This window comes from Arachis ipaensis, chromosome B05 (assembly GCF_000816755.2).
Source record: "Arachis ipaensis cultivar K30076 chromosome B05, Araip1.1, whole genome shotgun sequence".
Lineage (NCBI taxonomy): Eukaryota > Viridiplantae > Streptophyta > Magnoliopsida > Fabales > Fabaceae > Arachis > Arachis ipaensis.
Window position 1 is genome coordinate 143,894,952 of NC_029789.2, and position 23,406 is coordinate 143,918,357.

At 33.3% G+C, this 23,406-nt stretch overlaps 2 protein-coding genes across 2 annotated transcripts; both read left to right on the forward strand.

Annotated features, from left to right (window-relative positions):
- On the forward strand, nt 48-2,268 carry LOC107644641 (putative pentatricopeptide repeat-containing protein At1g12700, mitochondrial). The gene has a single exon (XM_016348541.2). The coding sequence runs from the start codon at nt 365-367 to the stop codon at nt 2,159-2,161; it is 1,797 nt and encodes a 598-aa protein (XP_016204027.1). The 5' UTR covers nt 48-364; the 3' UTR covers nt 2,162-2,268.
- On the forward strand, nt 12,734-15,020 carry LOC107644639 (putative pentatricopeptide repeat-containing protein At1g12700, mitochondrial). The gene has a single exon (XM_016348539.2). It carries the CDS (start codon nt 13,066-13,068, stop codon nt 14,860-14,862), a length of 1,797 nt encoding a protein of 598 aa, XP_016204025.1. The 5' UTR covers nt 12,734-13,065; the 3' UTR covers nt 14,863-15,020.

Below are 23,406 nucleotides of genomic sequence, written 5' to 3' on the forward strand. Positions count from 1 at the left end.
ATTTGGGGGATATTTTTGGTAGTTAATCCTTCATTGGTTGATGGAGATTGTGACCGCCTAATCCCTCTTGAAGGGGGTGCCGTGGACTCTTCTCTCTGCTAATATTATGATTTATGAGTACTCTTCACTTTCCATTTAGCCCAATCTGAATTTACTCGAGTAAAGAAAAAAGTTGGGACCTTTGAGAGAATGCTTATCCGATGGTATCCTTTGGTTCATCCCTTCATGGAAATTCAAATCGGATGGTTCAGTCAATAAAGAAGGAAGAAGATTTATTACATGTTTTAGTGCTAACCTAGAATATTGCAATGTGACTTTTTGCGGGACTATAGGGTGTTCTTCCCACTGCGTTCTTCACTCATCAATGATGTTGCGTTCATCAACAAGAGCTTCTCTGCGCTTCTTTCCGCAGCAATCTCAATTTGGTACTTTTTCTCGTCCCAAACCCTTCCTTTTCCCCATTACTCTCTCTTATACCACTGATATTGATGCCATCAAGGACAGACCCCGTCTCGTAGATTCTATTAGGAATCTCCAAAACCTTGATTCTGCTCTGCATCTCTTTCACAAAATGGTTTCCATGAACCCTTTGCCATCTGTGAAGGACTTTAACTTAATGTTTAGCTCTATGGTTAAGATGAAGCATTACACAGCTGCCATTTCGTTAATCAAACACTTGTTCTCCTTACGACTCAAATCTGATATCTATACACTCAGTATTGTTGTCAATTGTCTGTGCCGTTTGAATCACACTCCCTTTGCCTTCTCTGTCGTGGGTACGATGTTCAAAATCGGCTTGGAGCCCAATGTGGTCACATTTAGCACCATTGTTAATGGTCTTTGTATTGAAGGCAAGGTGGATCTTGCTATATGGTTAGCTGACCACATGGATAACATGGGGTATCAACCCGGCGCCCACACGTTTGGAGCAATTATAAATGGATTGTGCAAGATCGGCAACACCCCTGCTGCCATTGCCATTCTAAGGAAGACGGAAACAAGAAACTGCAAACCAAGTCTTGATGTTGCGGGTTATAACGCAATTGTGGATAGTCTTTGCAAGGACGGGCTGCTATCTGAGGCTTTGAGTCTATTCTCCGAAATGACAACAAAAGGTATACAACCCAATACTATCACTTACAATCGCTTGATTCAAGGACTCTGTACTTTCAGCAGATGGCAAGAGGCTGCGTCTTTACTGAGCGAGAGGAAACAAAAGGGAATTATGCCGGATACGCATACTTTCAATATTTTGGTGGATGCTCTTTGTAAAGAGGGAAAGATTTCAAGTGCTAGAGCCATACTTGGTCAAATGGTTCGAATGGCAAAGGAGCCTGATGTTGTCACCTATCACTCAATGATTGCTGCTTATTGTTTTCAAAATCAAATGGAGGAGGCCATGAAAGTATTTGATTTGATGGTTCACAAGGGATGCCTACCAGACGTCAACACTTATAATTCATTAATCCATGGATGGTGCAAGATCAAAAGGATTAATAAGGCTATTTATCTCTTGGATGAAATGATCAATAAAGGTTTAAATTTGAATGTTGTGACTTGGAATACTCTTATCCATGGATTTTGCGAAGTGGGTAAACCGTTAGCTGCTAAAGAATTGTTTTTTACAATGCACAAATTTGGTCAATATCCTGATGTATTCAGCTGTGCCATTATATTGGATGGCCTATTCAAATGTCATTTGTCTTCTGATGCAATATCATTATTTAGAGAAATGGAGAAGAATAAGTTGGATCTTAATATTGAAACTTACAGTGTGGTGCTCCGTGGGATGTGCCATGCTGGAAAACTAAATGATGCACGAGAACTCTTCTCTTGTCTGCCAGCAAAAGGCTTGAAACCTGATGTATATACTTATACAATAATGATCCAAGGTCTATGTGGGGAAGGACTTCTGATTGATGCTGAAGAGATGCTGATGAATATGGAAGAGCATGGCTGCTTGCCAGATAGCTGCACATATAACGTCTTCATCCAAGGATTACTACGACGAAATGCTGTTCTGAAGTCAATAAAATATTTTCAGATTATGAAAGACAAAGGTTTTGCAGCAGATGCTACAACCATGGAATTGCTTGTAGGTTGCCTATCTACGCACAAAGGAGAGAATGCTTTTCAAGAATTTGTGCAGAAAATTGTTTGAATATATCAATATATATAACCTCTTAGTTCTTTATTTGAATTGAGGTTTTGATGTTTGTGTTGAAACTGATACTTTCATGCTGTTTTTTTTTTTTTTTTCAAATTGGACCCAGAGCAAGAATCTCCTTCTTGAGAAGATTATGCAATGTATTATTCTAGTCATCTACTTCCATTTAAGCTTCAATCATGTGGGTTACGGAGTAAGATAAAACTTGTGGTATAAAAATGAGTTTAATTTTGATGCGTTGATAGTATAAAACTTTAAAATATTTTGTATCTTCGTTTAATTACATTTATTTTTTTGGAGGACTATTCATAAAGTTAATGAAAAAAGATGTAATATTATATAATTGAATGCACGTATAACTGTGACTGAAAGACTAAGAGTTTAGAAAAGAGTAAAGTAAGAGTAAAGAAAATTAGCAGCATCTATCAGGTATGGCTCACGAGTTCACGCACTAAATTGCTGGCTTCTTTCACTATCTCTGGTGTCGGGTTTATTACCTTCTCAAAAACACACCGATTTCTCGCTTTCCAAGTGCTCCAACACAGCGCCGCTATGAGGAGGGTGTTTTGTCTACCATCGAATTGAGCCGCTGCCCAGGATAAGACTCGTTGCCACCAATTGAAAAAAGGTCTCTTCTTCTCTCATCTATAGGTCAGGGGTTATTAAACTTAGGCTCCATATTATTGAAGACAGGGGGCATTGGAACAAAGCATGAGAAATTGATTCAGCCTTCAACATGCATCTTGGACAAATGACAGGAGTGGATGCGAACCGGCTGTGAACTTGTTGCAACATCGGAAGCTTTTCATGAAGACTTTTCCATAGAAAAACCTTAATTTTATGAGATAATTTCAATTCCCAAATGCTATTTCAAACTATATTGTTCTGTATGTTCTGGGGCCTCAATGAAGTAGGAGTATGAAAGAATCCATAAGCAATTTTGTATTCTGACCCAACTTCATATATACCAGATTTTGTCCAGCACCAATTAACTTCATCCTCCTCCTCTGTTGGTTTGATTGAAAAAATTTTATTGCATATATCAACTGAAAAAATTGACTCAATGAGATTTCTATTCCAACTTCTATCAGGATTTAGTAACGCACTAACGTAATACACTTGCAGATTTGGTGGGATTGTGAGTGCATTTTGAGGGACATTAAGGGGCACTGGTGGTGGGAGTCAGGGGTCATGGAAGATGCGAACATTAGTACCAGAGCCTATTTTCCATAATAAGCCTTTCTCGATCACCTTGCGCCCTTCAAGAACACTTCTCCAGCCCCACGACGGTACGCTTCCTATCTCTGCATGTAGAAAATCTGTATATCTGAAATATTTAGCTTTGAGCATTCTTGATAGAGTAGAATTAGGGTATTTCATTATATGCCAACATTACTTGCCCAATAAAGCCAAATTTTGCGCCCTTAGGTCCTTGATCCCTAGCCCTCCATCTTTCTTCGGTCTCGTCATTGTGTCCCATTTAATCCAAACCATTCTTCGTTCTGCGCCTTTTTGACCCCACCAAAATTGCGAGAGCATGCTATGAATCTCAGTCAACAGCGTGTCCGGGAGCTTGAAATAAGAGAGTGTATAAATAAGAATCACCTCCCCCACCGCTCTCAATAGTGTGTGCCTGCCACGTAATGACAATAGACTTCTTTTTCAACCCATAATCCTCTTCTGAACTTTATCCTTGATAGCTCCAAAGGTTGCTTTCTTTGATTTTTGAACTATAGAGGACAGTCCCAGATATTTGTCTTGTACTCCGATATGTTCAATATTTAGTGTCTGAGCAACTGCTAGTCTTGTGTTCTAAGGTGTGTTGTGACTGAAAAAGATAGCCGACTTATTCAAATTGACTTTTTGCCCACAGAAACCCTCATAGATCTCTAGTAATTCTAAAATACTTTGGCTTGTATTAGGTGCGCTCTTGCAAAAAAGGATTGAATCATCAGCAAACAAAAGGTGATTAACTGTTTGGCATCTCCGATTAACTTGAACTCCTTGAATTAATCTGTTTTGCTCTGCCTTGTGTAGCAAGAAGGAAAGCTCTTCTGTACAAAAAAGAAAGAGATATGGAGATAGGGGGTCACCCTGTCGGATGCCCCTATTTGGCCTAAAATAGCCAAAAGGTTGACCTTCCACAACGACAGAGTAAGAAACAGTCGTTACCAATTCCTTAGTCCAGTTAATCCATTTAGCATCACAACCCAGCTTATCCATAATATACCATAAGAAATGCCATTCAACCCTATCATAAGCCTTGCTCATGTCTAGTTTAATAGCCATCTCAAGCTCTGCCCCACTTCTCTTATTTTTCAAATAGTGCATACATTCGTGGGCAATTAGAATATTATCTGAAATGAGTTTACCTTTGAGAAACGCACTCTGATTTGGGCTTATAATTTTATTCATAATACCTTGTAATCGGTGCACCATAACTTTAGAAATAATTTTATACATAACTGAAAACAAACTGATCGGTCATACCTGAGTCATGTCACTGGCATCTGACACCTTTGGAATCAAACAAATTTGAGTATGATTGAAGCTTTTTAGAATTCTGCCACTGTGAAAGAAACTTCTCACTGCCTTAAAAATGTCACCTCCAACTATATCCCAGAAAAAGTGAAAAAACTTAGCTGTAGACCCGTCATCACCAGGAGCACTCTGAGCATGAACACTAAATGTAAATCTTTTAACTCTTTTAACTCTTTGGAGCCTATGGTTCATAGAAGCTGTAACCTTAGGCTCCAAATCCTCTAAGTATGGATTCGGATCAGCCGAACAAGAAGAAGTAAAAATATCGCAAAAGTAGTCTTCAGCTACCTTTGCAATATCCTCCGGTTTCGATGCAATCTCATTGTCCCTCCCCACTAATATCCAAATTTTGTTCCTTCGCATCCTTGATTGAAATTTCTGGTGAAAGAATCTAGTGTTCTGATCTCCTTCTTTTAGCCACTTGACTCTAGATTTTTCTCGCCAATAGCTCTCTTCTTTTAAATATGCCAGCTCCAACTTCTCCTCCAAATTGATAACCTCCTCTCCCCCATTGATTCCAGCCACCCGCAACTCCTCTAGTTTAGCTTGAAGGTCCTCAATTTCTTTTCGCGAATTTGCTTTTGTGAGTTTTCTACCATTGAACTAGTCTAACTATGTCTACAAACTTTCAACCTTTGGGTCAAGGAGAACATAGCCGAGCCTACAACTTCCATTCTCCACAGTTCACTGACAATTCTCTTGACATCCTCTTCTTCACACCAACGTTCCTGGTATTTAAACCGCCTTTTACTATGCCAGGATTGAGGTTCGGTTTCCATCAAAATTGGAGCATGATCCGAGCCTGACTCTGTGAGCCTGTGCACCACTGCATTCGGAAACTTCAACTTCCATTCCATCCCAACTAAATAGCGGTCATGCCTCTCCTTCACCAAATCCTCCCCTTGTCTTCGATTTGTCCACGTGAAAGGGCGCCCCACCATTTCAATATCCACTAATTCGTTACTGTCAATAAAATTAGTGAATGTTGCAATGATGGTTGCTGATTTTTGGCCTCCACCCTCCTTTTTCGCTTGACTTGTTATAGCATTAAAATCGCCTGCTATTACCACTTTTTCTTCCAGGTGTTGGCTCATTGTTGTAAGCTCCTCAAACTGTAAGGATCGAATTTGTTCCGAATAACTCAAATGGACACCAATGAATGCCCATACCTCACTGCTTTCGACTTCCTTAATTTTGGCTGCCACAAAGAATTCTCCACTGCTAATAATTTGAACACTGATGCTGTCCTTCCAAGTTAGCACAAGTCCTCCTGCCACTCCTGCCGGGTTAACAATATGCCTGTTTTCGTAGCCGCATATCCAAAATTTTGCTTCCACCTGTCGAGATTGGTTCTTTATTTTACTTATAAACATAATCTCGGAGGAGTGGGAGTTACATTCTACAAAAATTAATTTACATTATATGAATCTGATCGTTAAATTACAATAATCTATTATTAAATCATTGAAGAAAAATTCTTTTTTTGTTGAATACATATGAGCAATATATTTAAGTTCACTCTTAACTTTTTTGAATATATTTTGGATTATTGTTTTGCCATTTTGGAATCATTCACCTATAATAATTTCATAACCTATATTTTTCAATGGATTTATATATTTGTGCGTATCTACCACTTTAATCAATTTTAGCTAGATTCTTTTTAATCTTCGCAGTTAATTGATTATTATAATAATCAAAGCATTATCAACTTGCTATATTTTAATTATGCTTTTAACTCTATGCATTTACTCCCAAATCCCAATCAGCATTCGGCATATATTTTTTTCTGAATGCTTTGCTAAAAGTTATTGAAAAGATATTTTTAATGCATTAAATATATTAAAATGTTAAAATATTTTTATTATTATACTCTTTAAATATGTCCTTAAAATACAAGTTGATTAAATATTTTTTATTGTGCAGGTTGCTAAGAAGAATTATAATGAGATTGAAATTCGTCCTAAAGATTTCTAGAAAATATTATTGAATAAGGTTTATATTCTTTTTGTTATTTCTTTGATAATAAAATTGCACAAACATGTGATGTTTGTTTACTTAATTAATAACAAGCATTGTTTGTTTTATTTATTATGCAATTTTATCATTGATATTCTTGACACCTGATTTTATTTGACTTTGTTGTAGATTGGATTTAGAACGGTAGAACACATCAATTCAGGTTGGGTAGATGCAAAACATCGTCGTTTCAATAGACCCGTTTTGGTTTTCAAGAAATGAAACAATCACAAAAGTTTTGTACAAAGTCAATAATGTAATTCAATATGAATTAGTTCTTTTGTATAGTTCACAAGCTTGAGTTTTAGATTCATTCATTGCTCATAGTTAATTAGCAACTTTTTTTTTTTTAAATGATGACTTTCAAGTTTCATCTCATGTGCATATATAAAAAATAAGTTAAGTACTTATCCATTCTTTAATTTTTTGAGTAAAACCTCATCCCATTATTCCGGATTATAATAAGAAACAACTCATCTTCTAATAAAACCAAAATACTATATCGACTTTTAACTATTTATTTTGTTAGACATCTTAATTCTTTTATTAACGTTTTTATCAATTGGTAATGACATAATTCTAGTTGTAATATTTTAATTACTTATGTGTCATCACTGAATTTATTTAGAATAGATAGCTCCCTGTAAAATTTGCAAAATGTGTTTTGCTTGCTCCCAAATTAATATAAGTCCTTCAAATCTTGTTCATAAAATAGCAACCCTAACAATGAATTAAGAACTGCGCAAATTAATATTCAGCTTGGAATAATTGTTTATGGAGGTAGAACGAGAGAACGACGGTCTCTAAAAGAAATATTTAAATCTCTATCTATTTTAAGAAGGAGGATGCTCGATAAAAGATGCGTAAAAGATCTTTTTGTAAAGACACTTATGTATGGGATAACTCACATTATTATTGGACGCATTAATACAACGATTATTTTTGAATTTCTTAAAAAACTAAAATAAATCGATTTTTTATAACAATAACAATAAATCAAATTGTTATCAGATCCGGTCTAACCAACTAATTTACATAACCCACTCAATCATTTTTTTTGTTTTTTTAAACAAAAAGCATGGATATATTTGTCTTATTATCGAAATATTTAAACATGATTCGATTTAGATTGTGTAAATCGATCGGATTAAATCGAATCTAATAATTATAATGCGGGTGGGTTTATTATTATTGTTATAATAAACCGATTTTATTCTGGTTTATTAAAAAATAAATTATTAATTGATTTAATAAAGATGGCCAATAATACTATGACACATGTAAACGTTTTAAAAAAGACATTTTTAGTGTCTTTGTCGAAGTAATCTCTTTTTAAGAAAAGACACTTACATTTCTATTCATTTTAAGTAAAAACACTTAAACTCGTGTATTGTATATGTTACTAATCTACAAGATGTCAATAGAGAAGTTAGAATTTATAATGAAATGTGTAACACCCTAATATTTTTAGATTAGTCTTATATTTTATTTAAATTATATTGGTTGTTGATATTTAAATTTTACGAAATTTTGAAATAAAATCTTTATAAAAATATAGTGAATAACTAGTTTTTATTTTTAAAAGCATTTGATAATAGTGAGAACTTTGATCATAAAAGAAATTTGTTACTAATTGGAAAGTATAAGTAGATCTTGTGATACTAACACAAAAAATGAACGTACTAAATTATAAAGGCAAAAACAATGACAAACTTTATCCATATCAAATAATCGTATAATAAATAAAAATAAACATCACAACCACAATTGTAGTTATTCAATAAAGATTAAAGGTTTAGTTACTCTATTAGTCTCTATAGATTCACCAAATTTTTAATTATCTTCTTATACTTTTTTCCTTTCAATTGAATTCCTACACTACTTTTAATTTTGTAATTATGTCATTTTCATGTTAAAAATGTTAAAATTAACATAATATATATTTTTACCAAAATACGTGCGGTAAAAAATTTAATTAAGTTTTTAATTATAAATACCTTCAATTTGCGAAGAAATATTCAGTTAACTCTAATATTTTTTATAATAAGAAGGACTTAATTACAAAATTGAAGCAGTGTAGAGATCCAATTGAAAGGAAAAAAAGTATAGGGACCTAATTAAAAATTTAGTAGAACTATAAGGACTAAAAGAGTAATTAAACCAAGATTAAATAAGATAAACATGGAATCCTAATTCTTCCACTTTTGTATAACTATGGTTAAAATAATCGGGGCAATTTACGTAAATAAAATATTTGGACTTCAATATTACACAAATATAACTTTTGGAATGAGAAGACGCAAATGCAATTTTTTATATATTTATAGAAACCGCTACTAGCAGTAGCGGTTTACAGAAGAACGTAATTCGCTATATGTAGCCGCGGATTACGTGGATATGCTGCAACACAGAAACCGTTATAAGCAGCAGCGATTTCTGTTGAGGAGGAAACGTGCATAAACCGCTACCGTGTATGGAGACGCGTGCGTAAACCGTTGGAGGCAGCAGCGGTTTACGTTGAGTGTGTGTGCCTATATAAACCGTGGAAGGCAGCCGCGGATTCTTCATTTGGAGTGGATTTTGAATTTAGCTAGAGAGAGAAAATTCTAGAGAAAGGGTAGAGTACCTTGAGAGTGGATCCGAGGTATCTCAGTGCCAACCTCCATCTACGTATCATGGCAGGCGAGCAGGGCTTGTACCAACTGAACGGTGTTGCCCATATTGCCGGTACCATTGTTAAAGAGGTCAATTTTATTTTATTTATCTTAGCATTAGCGCTTGTTAATTAGGAAAATGGTATATGTATGGTAGAGGAACTAGAATTTATAGGTTAACTGTTATAGTTGAGTATTGGACTTGTGCATGTTAATTAGAAAGTCGATTATTGTCGAAAACCGTTTGTGATACTCATAATCGATTATTAACCAGTCACCAAAAAAAAAATCAATTATTAACCGGCGGAGTTTAATTGTATAACCAATTTTTTAATTAATCAAAGAAATAAGTATTTAACAATTTGATATAACGATTGAATAATAGTTTAATAGTAATATTGTTTAATTGTTTAATTGTTTCCTTGTTTGGTGATAGTTTAAGTTATTTCTTTAGTTTTATTAGATAGGGGGATTCCTTGTAGATAGTAGAATTTACTTGTTTCGTGTATATCTTTCATGTTGGGTGCATCCAACTATTTATATTTACAGTGTGAGGAGGTAACAAAATATGTCCATGCATAACAGGATCATCCCTTATCTAGAGAGGGTTGGATTGTGAGAAATGAAACTCTTCTTCCACCACAATGCTTTTGTGGGGCTTATATAGCCAACGCCCCTCACACACACTCAACGTAAATCGCTGCTGTCTCCAGCGGTTTACGCAGGCGTCCCCATACACATAAACCGCTATTGCCAATAGCGGTTTATGCACGTTTCCTCCTCAACAGAAACTGCTGCTGCTTATAGCGATTTCTGTGTTGCAGCCTATCCATGTAATCCGCGGCTACCTATGGCGGATTACGTTCTTCTGTAAACTGCTACTGTCAGTAGCGATTTCTATAGATATATGAAAAAATGCATTTGCGTCTTCTCATTCCAAAAGTTGTATTTGTGTAATATTGAAGTCCAAATATTTTATTTACGTAAATTGCCTAAATAATTGCGTATCCTCTATCGTTAACATGAATTTGGATAAGTGCTTAACATTCTGTATTTATGTCTTTGATCTCATGTTTCTAATCATCTTATAGTGATATTAGTCTTTTTAGCTCAATCGAGTAGCGTATTGTTTGCACCGCGTTGTTCTTGAAGATAGTACGGAGAAAGGGGTAATAAACAAAAATTTTTTTGTAATTTATCTATATGGTGTCATCGTATCCATCCCCAGCCACTCTGAGTCTTAAAATAAAAATAATGATAATGCAATGTTGTTCAATTATTATTTTCAAAAGGTTTTGTTAGTCGGAGTGGTGTGACTTTTAGATGTTTCTCATTTACTTGTGTTATGACACATGTGACTCATGCCTATAACATTACAACATATAGAATGCAAACTTATAAACCTTGATTTGATGTTTTCATAGGCCATAAAATAAGACAAAATAAATAAAAGAAGAATAGTAATATTGGCATAGATAAATTAAACAGAAAGAATCTTTAAATAAAATAAGGATAATAAATATAATCATAAATTAAATAAAAATGATCTTTGGATAGAAGAAGGATCTTTGAATAAAATAAGAATAATAAATATAATAATAAATCAAACAGAAACGATAAAAGGAGAACAATCATAATCATACTTTTTCTTTGTATTTTTCATTATTTTTCTCATAACTTTTATGAAAAGTATTAAGTTCAAACCGGTATAAAAAGATGGGAGTCTCTTTTTCTTATCTAAAGTTCTTATCTCAAAAGTTTTGGCGATCACCTTTATTTACTGAAGAATCATCTCGATCGATCATCTTTCCTTATCGAAGAATCATATCGATATCTTGTCTTTGAGAGCCACATTCTCTTATCGAAAGATCATTTTCTCAGTTCAATTTACAATCAAGATTATTTAGATAAGTTTATGTTAAAAGAAAGGGACAAAAGTTTGTCTTTGGGAGTTCCCTTCTCTTACCGAAGGTTCTTATTCCAAAGGTTTGTCAATCACCTTCCCTTACCGAAATATCATCCCAATTCAATTACTTTCCTTTATCGAATGATCATTTCGATTATCTTGTCTTTGGGGGTCACTTTTCCTTACCAAATGATTGTTTTCTCTGTTCTTTAATGCACATAAGATCATTATTATAATACATGTGTATGAAATGAAGAAGCATTATATTATGACATGCAATGCTAACATTTATATTAAAAAATATTTAAGATATGACATATAAAAAAGTAATATAAAATATCTATATTCAGTAAAATTTTTATTCCAATGCAAATAGACACAATTTGTTAGTGAAAAGAGAGATTTGTTCCATGATTAAATTATATTGCAACTATTATATTGGTAAACAAATTATATTGCAACAAATTATATTTTTGTAACAAATTATATTGCAACTATTTTTGTATTAATTAATTAATAAAAAAAATCAATTTTTCTTAGACGGAAAGTATATGTTTATCATGAGGAAGAAAAATTGATTAGGTGGCAACTCATTATTCTTGTTTTGCTTTTTAATCAGGAGTGATATCCGCTGCAACATGATCCATAAACCTACTTACATTAGTCCTTAATTAACAATTAATGAATTTCTTATTTTTTTCTATAAAATTAAATGGGGACTAACTCTTTTATTTTGTTTTTGGCATATGAATTTAACTAAAATGGCTCTAAACTCTAAAGTATATGAATACTTAGTACATATTTTAATGCAAAACAAAAATATAACCACTTTGTAAATATGACTTACAATAACTAAAAATACCATCTAAACTTAGGCCCATCACAATTGCCATACTCTATGATGCAAGGACACTGACACGGACACGGGACACGACACGACACGGGACACGCCGACATACGAATTTTAAAATCTTACATGACACAGAAATTTAGGTGTGTTCAGGCATGTTCGGAGAAGAATTTTTTATTTTTTATTAAGACACGGTTAGACACAACAGACACGCGTGTCGAACGAGTGTCGGTGAGTGTCATGTCCAAAATGTATCCGACACGCGGATACGATAACTCAGTGAAGTGTCCGTGCTTCATAGGCCATACTTAATCAGTCAGGGGGACAAAGCACAATAAAACTCACTTGAGACACCTGTGAGTTGTCACACGCTATTGTTGTGATATAAGTTAATTTATTTTCAATATATATTTATATTTTAACATATATTTTATATTAGTAGTTAATTTTAATGACTAATTTTAATGTACATATAATATAATCTAAATATTTTAATTAAGTTAACTTAATTAATAAATATTGTCGTATAATCATATTTATAAAAAATTACATCAAAATTCAATCTTTAGTAACATTTTTGCTAGTTAACCCTTAGATTGGTTGATGGAGATTGTGACCTCCTCATCCCTCTTGAAGGGGGGTGCCGTGGACTCTTCTCTCTGCTAATATTATGATTTATGAGAACTCTTCACTTTCCATTTAGCCCAATCTGAATTTTTTCGAGTAAAGAAAAAGGTTGGGACCTTTGAGAAAATGCTTATCCGATGGTATCCTTTGGTTCATCCCTCCATGAAAATTCAATTCGGATGGTTCAGTCAACAAAGAAGGGAGAAGATTTATTACATGCTTTAGTGCTAACCTAGAATATTGCTATGTGAGTTTTTGCGGGACTCTAGGGTGTTCTTCCCACTGCGTTCTTCACTCATCAATGATGTTGCGTTCATCAACAAGAGCTTCTCTGCGCTTCTTTCCGCAGCAATCTCAATTTGGTACTTTTTCTCGTCCCAAACCCTTCCTTTTCCCCATTACTCTCTCTTATACCACTCATATTGATGCCATCAAGGACAGAACCCGTCTCATAGATTCTATTAGGAATCTCCAAAACCTTGATTCTGCTCTGCATCTCTTTCACAAAATGGTTTCCATGAACCCTTTGCCATCTGTGAAGGACTTTACCTTATTGTTTAGCTCTATGGTTAAGATGAAGCATTACACAGCTGCCATTTCGTTAATCAAACACTTGTTCTCTTTAGGACTCAAATCTGATATCTATACACTCAGTATTGTTGTCAATTGTCTGTGCCGTTTGAATCACACTCCCTTTGCCTTCTCTGTGGTGGGTACGATGTTCAAAATCGGCTTGGAGCCCAATGTGGTCACATTGAACACCATTGTTAATGGTCTTTGTATTGAAGGCAAGGTGGATCTTGCTATATGGTTAGCTGACCACATGGATAACATGGGGTATCAACCCAACGCCCACACGTTTGGAGCAATTATAAATGGATTGTGCAAGATCGGCAACACCCCTGCTGCCATTGCCCTTCTAAGGAAGACGGAAACAAGAAACTGCAAACCAAGTTTTGATGTTGCGGTTTATAACGCAATTGTGGATAGTCTTTGCAAGGATGGGCTGCTATCTGAGGCTTTGAGTCTATTCTCCGAAATGACAACAAAAGGTATACAACCCTCTACTATCACTTACAATTGCTTGATTCAAGGACTCTGTACTTTCAGCAGATGGCAAGAGGCTGCGTCTTTACTCAGCGAGAGAAAACAAAAGGGAATTATGCCGGATACGCATACTTTTAATATTTTAATGGATGCTCTTTGTAAAGAGGGAAAGATTTCAAGTGCTAGAGCCATACTTGGTCAAATGGTTCGAATGGCAAAGGAGCCTAATGTTGTCACCTATCACTCAATGATTGCTGCTTATTGTTTTCAAAATCAAATGGAGGAGGCCATGAAAGTATTTGATTTGATGGTACACAAGGGATGCCTCCCAGACGTCAACACTTATAATTCATTAATCCATGGATGGTGCAAGATCAAAAGGATTAATAAGGCTATTTATCTCTTGGATGAAATGATCAATAAAGGTTTAAATTTGGATGTTGTGACTTGGAATACTCTTATCCATGGATTTTGCGAAGTGGGTAAACCGTTAGCTGCTAAAGAATTGTTTTTTACAATGCACAAATTTGGTCAATATCCTGATGTATTCAGCTGTGCCATTATATTGGATGGCCTATTCAAATGTCATTTGTCTTCTGATGCAATATCATTATTTAGAGAAATGGAGAAGAATAAGTTGGATCTTAATATTGAAACTTACAGTGTGGTGCTCCGTGGGATGTGCCATGCTGGAAAACTAAATGATGCACGAGAACTCTTCTCTTGTCTGCCAGCAAAAGGCTTGAAACCTGATGTATATACTTATACAATAATGATCCAAGGTCTATGTGGGGAAGGACTTCTGATTGATGCTGAAGAGATGCTGATGAATATGGAAGAGCATGGCTGCTTGCCAGATAGCTGCACATATAACGTCTTCATCCAAGGATTACTACGACGAAATGCTGTTCTGAAGTCAATAAAATATTTTCAGATTATGAAAGACAAAGGTTTTGCAGCAGATGCTACAACCATGGAATTGCTTGTAGGTTGCCTATCTACGCACAAAGGAGAGAATGCTTTTCAAGAATTTGTGCAGAAAATTGTTTGAATATATCAATATATATAACCTCTTAGTTCTTTATTTGAATTGAGGTTTTGATGTTTGTGTTGAAACTGATACTTTCATGCTGTTTTTTTTTTTTTTTTCAAATTGGACCCAGAGCAAGAATCTCCTTCTTGAGAAGATTATGCAATGTATTATTCTAGTCATCTACTTCCATTTAAGCTTCATTCATGTGGTTACGGAGCAAGATAAAACTTGTGGTATAAAAATGAGTTTAATTTTGATGCGTTGATAGTGTAAAACTTTAAAATATTTTGTATCTTCGTTTAATTACATTTATTTTTTTGGAGGACTATTCATAAAGTTAATGAAAAAAGATGTAATATTATATAATTGAATGCACGTATAAAACTGTTTTACAATGATAATATATCAGATTTAATTTATATGAATAGAGTATTTATATATGATATAGTATTTATTAATATAATTTTAAATTAGAATTTAAAATAAGTTATAATATTCGAAGTTTAAATAATATTTTAGGTTCATGATTATTCAGTTGCGATGAGCATTGACACTAAATTTGTGTTTATCCATTATTATATAATTCTACATGTTAGTATATATTCTTTCTTCTTCTTATCAGGGTGGTGTTCTTTTATTGGAACCTCAGGCATGGAGGTCTTACTCATTGAAGCATGATTTATCACCTGTAATAATATCCTCTCTCTATTTCTTAACATGATTTCTCTTCAATTTTTTGCTAATATTAGAAGTTATCTAATTCCTAGAACAATTTTTGTGTAGTTTTATTTAAGAATATATATCATAAGTTAGGAATTATATATCTTTATACTTAAGTTACTTATATCCTTCTACAAAAATTATATATTTTTTTAAAGATAAATGTTATTTTTTTAATATAAAATAAAAATGTTTTTATAAAGAAGTACAAAAGAATTGGGTATTTTCATTTATCATCAAGTGTGACTAAAAGACTAAGAGTTTAGAAAAGAGTAAAGTAAGAGTAAAGAAAATTAGCAGCATCTGTCAGGTATGGTTCACGAGTTCACGCACTAAATTGCTGGTTTCTTTCACTATCTCTGGTGCCGAGCTTATTACCTTCTCAAACACACACCGATTCCTCGCTTTCCAAGTGCTCCAACACAGCGCCGCTATGAGGAGGGTGTTTTGTCTACCGTCTAATTGAGCCGCTGCCCAGGATAAGACTCGTTGCCACCAATTGAAAAATGTCTCTTCTTCTCTCATCTATAGGTAAGGGGTTATTAAGTTTATGCTCCATATTATTGAAGACAGAGGGCATTGGAACAAAGCATGAGAAATTGATTCAACCTTCAACATGTATCTTGGACAAATGGCAGGAGTGGATGCGAACCGGCTGTGAACTTGTTGCAACACCGGAAGCTTTTCATGAAAACTTTTTCATAGAAAAACCTTAATTTTACGAGGTAATTTCAATTTCCAAATGCTATTTCAGACTCTATTGTTCTGTATGTTCTGGGGCCTCAATGAAGTAGGAGTATGAAAGAATCCATAAGCAATTTTGTATCCTGACCCAACTTCATATATACCAGATTTTGTCCAGCACCAATTAACTTCATCCTCCTCCTCTGTTGGTTTGATTGAAAAAATTTTATTGCATATATCAACTGAAAAAATTGACTCAATGAGATTTCTATTCCAACTTCTATCAGGATTTAGTAACGCACTAACGTAATACACTTACAGATTTGGCAGGATTGTGAGTGCATTTTGAGGGACATTAAGGGGCACTGGTGGTGGGAGTCAGGGGTCATGGAAGATGCGAACATTAGTACCAGAGCCTATTTTCCATAATAAGCCTTTCTCGATCACCTTGCGCCCTTCAAGAACACTTCTCCAGCCCCACGACGGTACGCTTCCTATTTCTGCATGTAGGAAATCTGTATATCTGAAATATTTAGCTTTGAGCATTCTTGATAGAGTAGAATTAGGGTATTTCATTATACGCCATTACTTGCCCAATAAAGCCAAATTTTGCGCCCTTAGGTCCTTGATCTCCAGCCTTCCATCTTTCTTCGGTCTCGTCATTGTGTCCCATTTAATCCAAACCATTCTTCGTTCTGCGCCTTTTTGACCCCACCAAAATTGCGAGAGCATGCTATGAATCTCAGTCAACAGCGTGTCCGGGAGCTTGAAACAAGAGAGTGTATAAATAGGAATCGCCTCCCCCACCGCTCTCAATAGTGTGTGCCTGCCACGTAATGACAATAGACTTCTTTTCCAACCCATAATCCTCTTCTGAACTTTATCCTTGATAGCTCCAAAGGTTGCTTTCTTTGATTTTTGAACTATAGAGGGCAGTCCCAGGTATTTGTCTTATACTCCGATATGTTCAATATTTAGTGTCTGAGCAACTGCTAGTTTTGTGTTCTGGGGTGTGTTGTGACTGAAAAAGATAGCCGACTTATTCAAATTGACTTTTTGCCCACAGAAACCCTCATAGATCTCTAGTAATTCTAGAATACTTTGGCTTGTATTAGGTGCGCTCTTACAAAAAAGGATTGAATCATCAGCAAACAAAAGGTGATTAACTGTTTGACATCTCCGATTAACTTGAACTCTTTGAATTAATCTGTTTTGCTCTGCCTTGTGTAGCAAGAAGGAAAGCTCTTCTGCACAAAAAAGAAAGAGATATGGAGATAGGGGGTCACCCTGTCGGATGCCCCTATTTGGCCTAAAATAGCCAAAAGGTTGACCTTCCACAACGACAGAGTAAGAAACAGTCGTTACCAATTCCTTAGTCCAGTTAATCCATTTAGCATCAAAGCCCAACTTATCCATAATATACCATAAGAAATGTCATTCAACCCTATCATAAGCCTTGCTCATGTCTAGTTTAATAGCCATCTCAAGCTCTGCCCCACTTCTCTTATTTTTCAAATAGTGCATACATTCGTGGGCAATTAGAATATTATCTGAAATGAGTCTACTTTTGAGAAACGCACTCTGATTTGAGCTTATAATTTTATTCATAATACCTTGTAATCGGTGCACCATAACTTTAGAAATAATTTTATACATAACTGAAAACAAACTGATCGGTCGTACCTGAGTCATGTCACTGGCATCTGACACCTTTGGAATCAAACAAATTTGTGTATGATTGAAGCTTTTTAGAATTCTGCCACTGTGAAAGAAACTTCTCACTGCCTTAAAAATGTCACCTCCAACTATATCCCAGAAAAAGTGAAAAAACTTAGCTGTAGACCCGTCATCACCAGGAGCACTCTGAGCATGAACACTAATTGTAACTCTTTTGACCTCGTCCATAGTTACTGGCCTTTGGAGCCTATGGTTCATAGAAGCTGTAACCTTAGGCTCCAAATCCTCTAAGTACGGATTCGGATCAGCCGAACAAGAAGAAGTAAAAATATCGCAAAAGTAGTCTTCAGCTACCTTTGCAATATCCTCCGGTTTCGATGCAATTTCATTGTCCCTCCCCACTAATCTCCAAATTCTGTTCCTTCGCATCCTTGATTGAAATTTCTGGTGAAAGAATCTAGTGTTCTGATCTCCTTCTTTTAGCCACTTGACTCTAGATTTTTCTCGCCAATATCTCTCTTCTTTCAAATATGCCAACTCCAACTTCTCCTCCAAACTGATAACCTCCTCTCCCCCATTGATTCCAACCACCCGCAACTTCTCTAGTTTAGCTTGAAGGTCCTCAATTTCTTTTCGGGAGTTTGCTTTGTGAGTTTTCTGCCATTGAACTAGTTTATGTCTACAAACTTTCAACTTTTGGGTCAAGGAGAACATAGCCGAGCCTACAACTTCCATTCTCCACAATTCACTAACAATTCTCTTGACATCCTCTTCTCCACACCAACGTTCCTGGTATTTAAACCGCCTTTTACTATGCCAGGATTGAGGTTCGGTTTCCATCGAAATTGGAGCATGATCCGAGCCTGACTCTGTGAGCCTGTGCACCACTGCATTTGGAAACTTCAACTTCCATTCCATCCCAACTAAATAGCAGTCAAGCCTCTCCTTCACCAAATCCTCTCCTTGTCTTCGATTTATCCGCGTGAAAGGGCGCCCCACCATTTCAATATCCACTAATTCGTTACTGTCAATAAAATTAGTGAATGTTGCAATGGTGGTTGTTGATTTTTGGCCTCTACCCTCCTTTTTCGCTTGGCTTGTTATAGCATTAAAATCGCCTGCTATTACCACTTTTTCTTCCAGGTGTTGGCTCATTGTTGTAAGCTCCTCAAACTGTAAGGATCGAATTTGCTTTGAACAACTCAAATGGACACCAATAAACGCCCATACCTCACTGCTTCCGACTTCCTTAATTTTGGCCGCCACAAAGAATTCTCCACTGCTAATAATTGAACACTGATGCTGTCCTTCCAAGCTAGCACAAGTCCTCCTGCCACTCCTGTCGGGTTAACAATATGCCAATTTTCGTAGTTGTATACCCAAAGTTTTGCTTCCACCTGTCGAGATTGGTTCTTTGTTTTACTTATAAACACAATTTCGGAAGAGTGGGAGTTACATTTTACAAAAATTAATTTACATTATATGAATCTGATCGTTAAATTACAATAATCTATTATTAAATCATTGAAGAAAAATTCTTTTTTTGTTGAACACATATGAGCAATATATTTAAGTTCACTCTTAACTTTTTTTAATATATTTTGGATTATTGTTTTGCCATTTTGGAATCATTCACCTATAATAATTTCATAACCTATATTTTTCAACGGATTTATATATTTGTGCGTATCTACCACTTTAATCAATTTTAGCTAGATTCTTTTTAATCTTGGCAGTTAATTGATTATTATAATAATCAAAGCATTATCAACTTGCTATATTTGAATTATGCTTTTAACTCTATTCATTTACTCCCAAATCCCAATCAGCATTCAGCATATATATGTATTTTTTTAGGCTCTTACTAACATATGTTTTGAAAGCATAGTTTTTTTTTTCCTGAATGTTTTACTAAAAGTTATTGAGAAGATAATTTTTTATATTTTTAATGTATTAAATATAATAAAAGTTAAAATATTTTTATTATTGTAGTCTTTAAATTTGTCCTTAAAATACAAGTTGGTTAAATCTTTTTTTATTGTGCAGGTTGCTAAGAAGAATTATAATGAGATTGAAATTCGTCCTAAAGATTTCCAGAAAATATTATTGAATAAGGTTTATATTCTTTTTGTTATTTCTTTGATAATAACTTTTTCTTTTTTTTTTTAAATGATGACTTTCAAGTTTCATCGCATGTGCATATATAAAAAATAATAAGTTAAGTAATTATCCCTTCTTTAATTTTTTTGAGTAAAACCTCATTCCATTTCGGATTATAATAACAAACAACTCATCTTCTAATAAAACCAAAATACTATATCTGTTGTAAAATAAATATAAAATAAAAATATAAGTAAAAGACTCTAGTACTACAATTACTATCTCAATATAATAAAGATGATATATTTTGATATTAATATTATATGTAAAGAGTAATAGAAAAGAATATTTAAAATACTTATAAAATAAAAGAAGAGAAAGAATATATTGCTGTGTGAATTGTCTCGTACCATAACCCCTGTTTATATATGTATAGGGTTTATATTTTCAACTTTCATTAAATATAAATTCTTTCTTAGTAACATAAATACTGACTCACCCATGATATTAATGGACATCTATATCCTTTATGTTTATCACAACAATATCGAGTTTTAACTATTTATTTTGTTAGACATCTTAATTCTTTTATTAACATTTTTATCAATTGGTAATGACATAATTCTAGTTGTAATATTTTAATTACTTATGTGTCATCACTGAATTTATTTAGAATAGATAGCTCCCTGTACAATTTGCAAAATGTGTTTTGCTTGCTCCCAAATTAATATAAATTCTTCAAATCTTGTTCATAAAATAGCAACCCTAACAATGAATTATGAACTGCGCAAATTAATATTCAGCTTGGAATAATTGTTTATGGAGGTAGAACGAGAGAACGATGGTCTTTGAAAGAAATATTTAAATCTCTATCTATTTTAAAAAAAGACATTTAAACCTCTATTCATTTTAAGTAAAGATACTTAAACTCATGTACTGTATATGTTACCAATTGACAAGATGTCAATAGAGAAGTTAGAATTTATAATAAAATGTGTAACATCCTAATATTTTGAGACTAATCTTAAATTTTTTTTAATTATACTGGTTGTTGATACTTAAATTTTACAAAATTTTAAAATAAATTTTTTATAAAAATATAGTAGATAACTAATTTTTATTTTTAAAAACTATTTGAAAATATTGAGAATATTGATCATAAAAAAACATTACTAGTTGAAAAATATGGACTTGGTAATACTAAGTCGGAAAATGGACGTACTAAATTATAAAGAAAAAAACAATAACAAATTTTACTGGTATCAAATAATCATATAATAAAAAAAAAACAAACATCACAACCACAATTGTAGTTATTCAATAAAAATTAAATAAAACACAGAGAGAATCCTAATTTTCCCACTTCTATATAACTATGGTTAAATCAATCACCTATCCTCCATCATTAATATGAATTTGGATAAGTGCTTAACGTTCTGTATTTATGTCCTTGACCTACCGTTCCTAACCATCTTATAGTGTATTAGTCTTTTTAGCTCAATCAAGTAGCATATTATTTGCACCGCGTTGTTCCTGAAGATAGTACGAAAAAAGGGGTAATAAACAAAAATTAACTCAGTAGTTTATCTATATAATGTCACTGTATCCATCTCCAACCACTACGAGTCTTAAAATAAAAATAATGATAATGCAATGTTGTTCAATTATTTTTTTTAAAAGGTTTTGTTAGTTGGAGTGGTGTGACTTTTAAATATTTCTCATTTACTTATGTTATGATACATGTGGCTCATGCCTATAACGTTAAAACATATAGAATGTAAACTCATAAATCTTGATTTGATGTTTTCGTAGGCCATAAAATAAGATAAAATAAATAAGAGAAGAATAGTAACATTGGCATAGATAAATCAAATAGAAAGAATCTTTAAATAAAATAAGGATAATAAATATAATCATAAATTAAATAAAAATGATCTTTGGATAAAAGAAGAATTTTTGAATAAAATAAGAATAAAAAATATAATCATAAATCTAACAGAAACGATAAAAGGAGAACAATCATAATCACACGTTTCTTTACATTTTTCATTATTTTTTTCGTAACTTTTATGTAAGGTATTAAGTTCAAACCGGTAATAAAAAGGTGGGAGTCTCTTTCTCTTATTTAAAGTTCTTATCTTAAAAGTTTGACAATTACCTTTCTTTACTGAAGAATCATCTCAATCGATCATCTTTTCTTACCGAGAGCCACCTTTCTTTATTGAAAGATCATTTCCTCAGTTCAATTTACAATTAAGGTTATTATTAAGGTTATTTAAATAAGTTTATGTTAAAAGAAAAGGGCAAAAGTTTGTCCTTGGGAATTTCCTTCCCTTATCGAATGTTCTTATCCCAAAAGTTTGTCGATCACCTTTTCTTATCAAATGATCATTTCAATTATCTTGTCTTTGGAGGTCATTTTCTCTTACCCAAAGATCCTTTAATATACATAAGATCGTTATTATAATGCATGTGTATGAAATGAAGAAACATTATATCATGACATGCAATGCTAATATTTATATTAAAAACTATTTAAAATATGATATATAAAAAAATAGTATAAAACTCTTACCTCCAACGAAGTTTCTATATATATTCCAATGCAAATAGATACAATTCGTTACTGAAGAGAAAGACTTATTACATAGCTAGATTATATTGGTAAACAAATTATATTGCAACAAATTATAATTTTTGTAAGAATTTATATTGCAACAATTATATTACAACTATTTCTGTATTAATTAATTAATAAAAAATTCTTTTTTTAGACAAAAAGTATACGTTTATCATGAGGAAGAAAAATTGATTAAATTGCAACTCATTATTTTTGTTTTGCTTTTTAATCAGCAGTAATATCCGCTGCAACATGATCGCTAAACCTATTTACATTAGTCCTTAATTAACAATTAATGAATTTCTTATTTTTCTCTATAAAATTAAATGGGGACTAACTCTTTCATTTTGTTTCTGATATATGAATTTAGCTAAAATGGCTTTAAAATATATGAATACTTAGTACGCATTTTAATTCAAAACAAAAATATAACCGCTTTGTGAATATGTCAATATCACTTACAAAAACCAAAAATACCATCTAAGCTGAGGCCATCATCATAATCACAATTGACCATTCATCATAATTATACTTATCATACTTAATCAGTAAGTCTTTCAGCGGACAAAGCACAATAAAATTCACTTGAGACACTTGTCACCCGCTATTGTTGTGATATATGAGTTAATTTATTTTTAATATGTATTTATAATTTAACATGTATTTTATACTAATAATTGATTTTAATGATTAATTTTAGTGTACATATAATATAGTCGATATTAAATATATTATAAAATGATGTAATAATTTCACAATAT

What these genes read in the sequence shown, in the direction of transcription:
- LOC107644639 (XM_016348539.2), top strand. Translation starts at nt 13,066, where the DNA reads ATGATGTTGCGTTCATCAACAAGAGCTTCTCTGCGCTTCTTTCCGCAG.
- LOC107644641 (XM_016348541.2), top strand. Translation starts at nt 365, where the DNA reads ATGATGTTGCGTTCATCAACAAGAGCTTCTCTGCGCTTCTTTCCGCAG.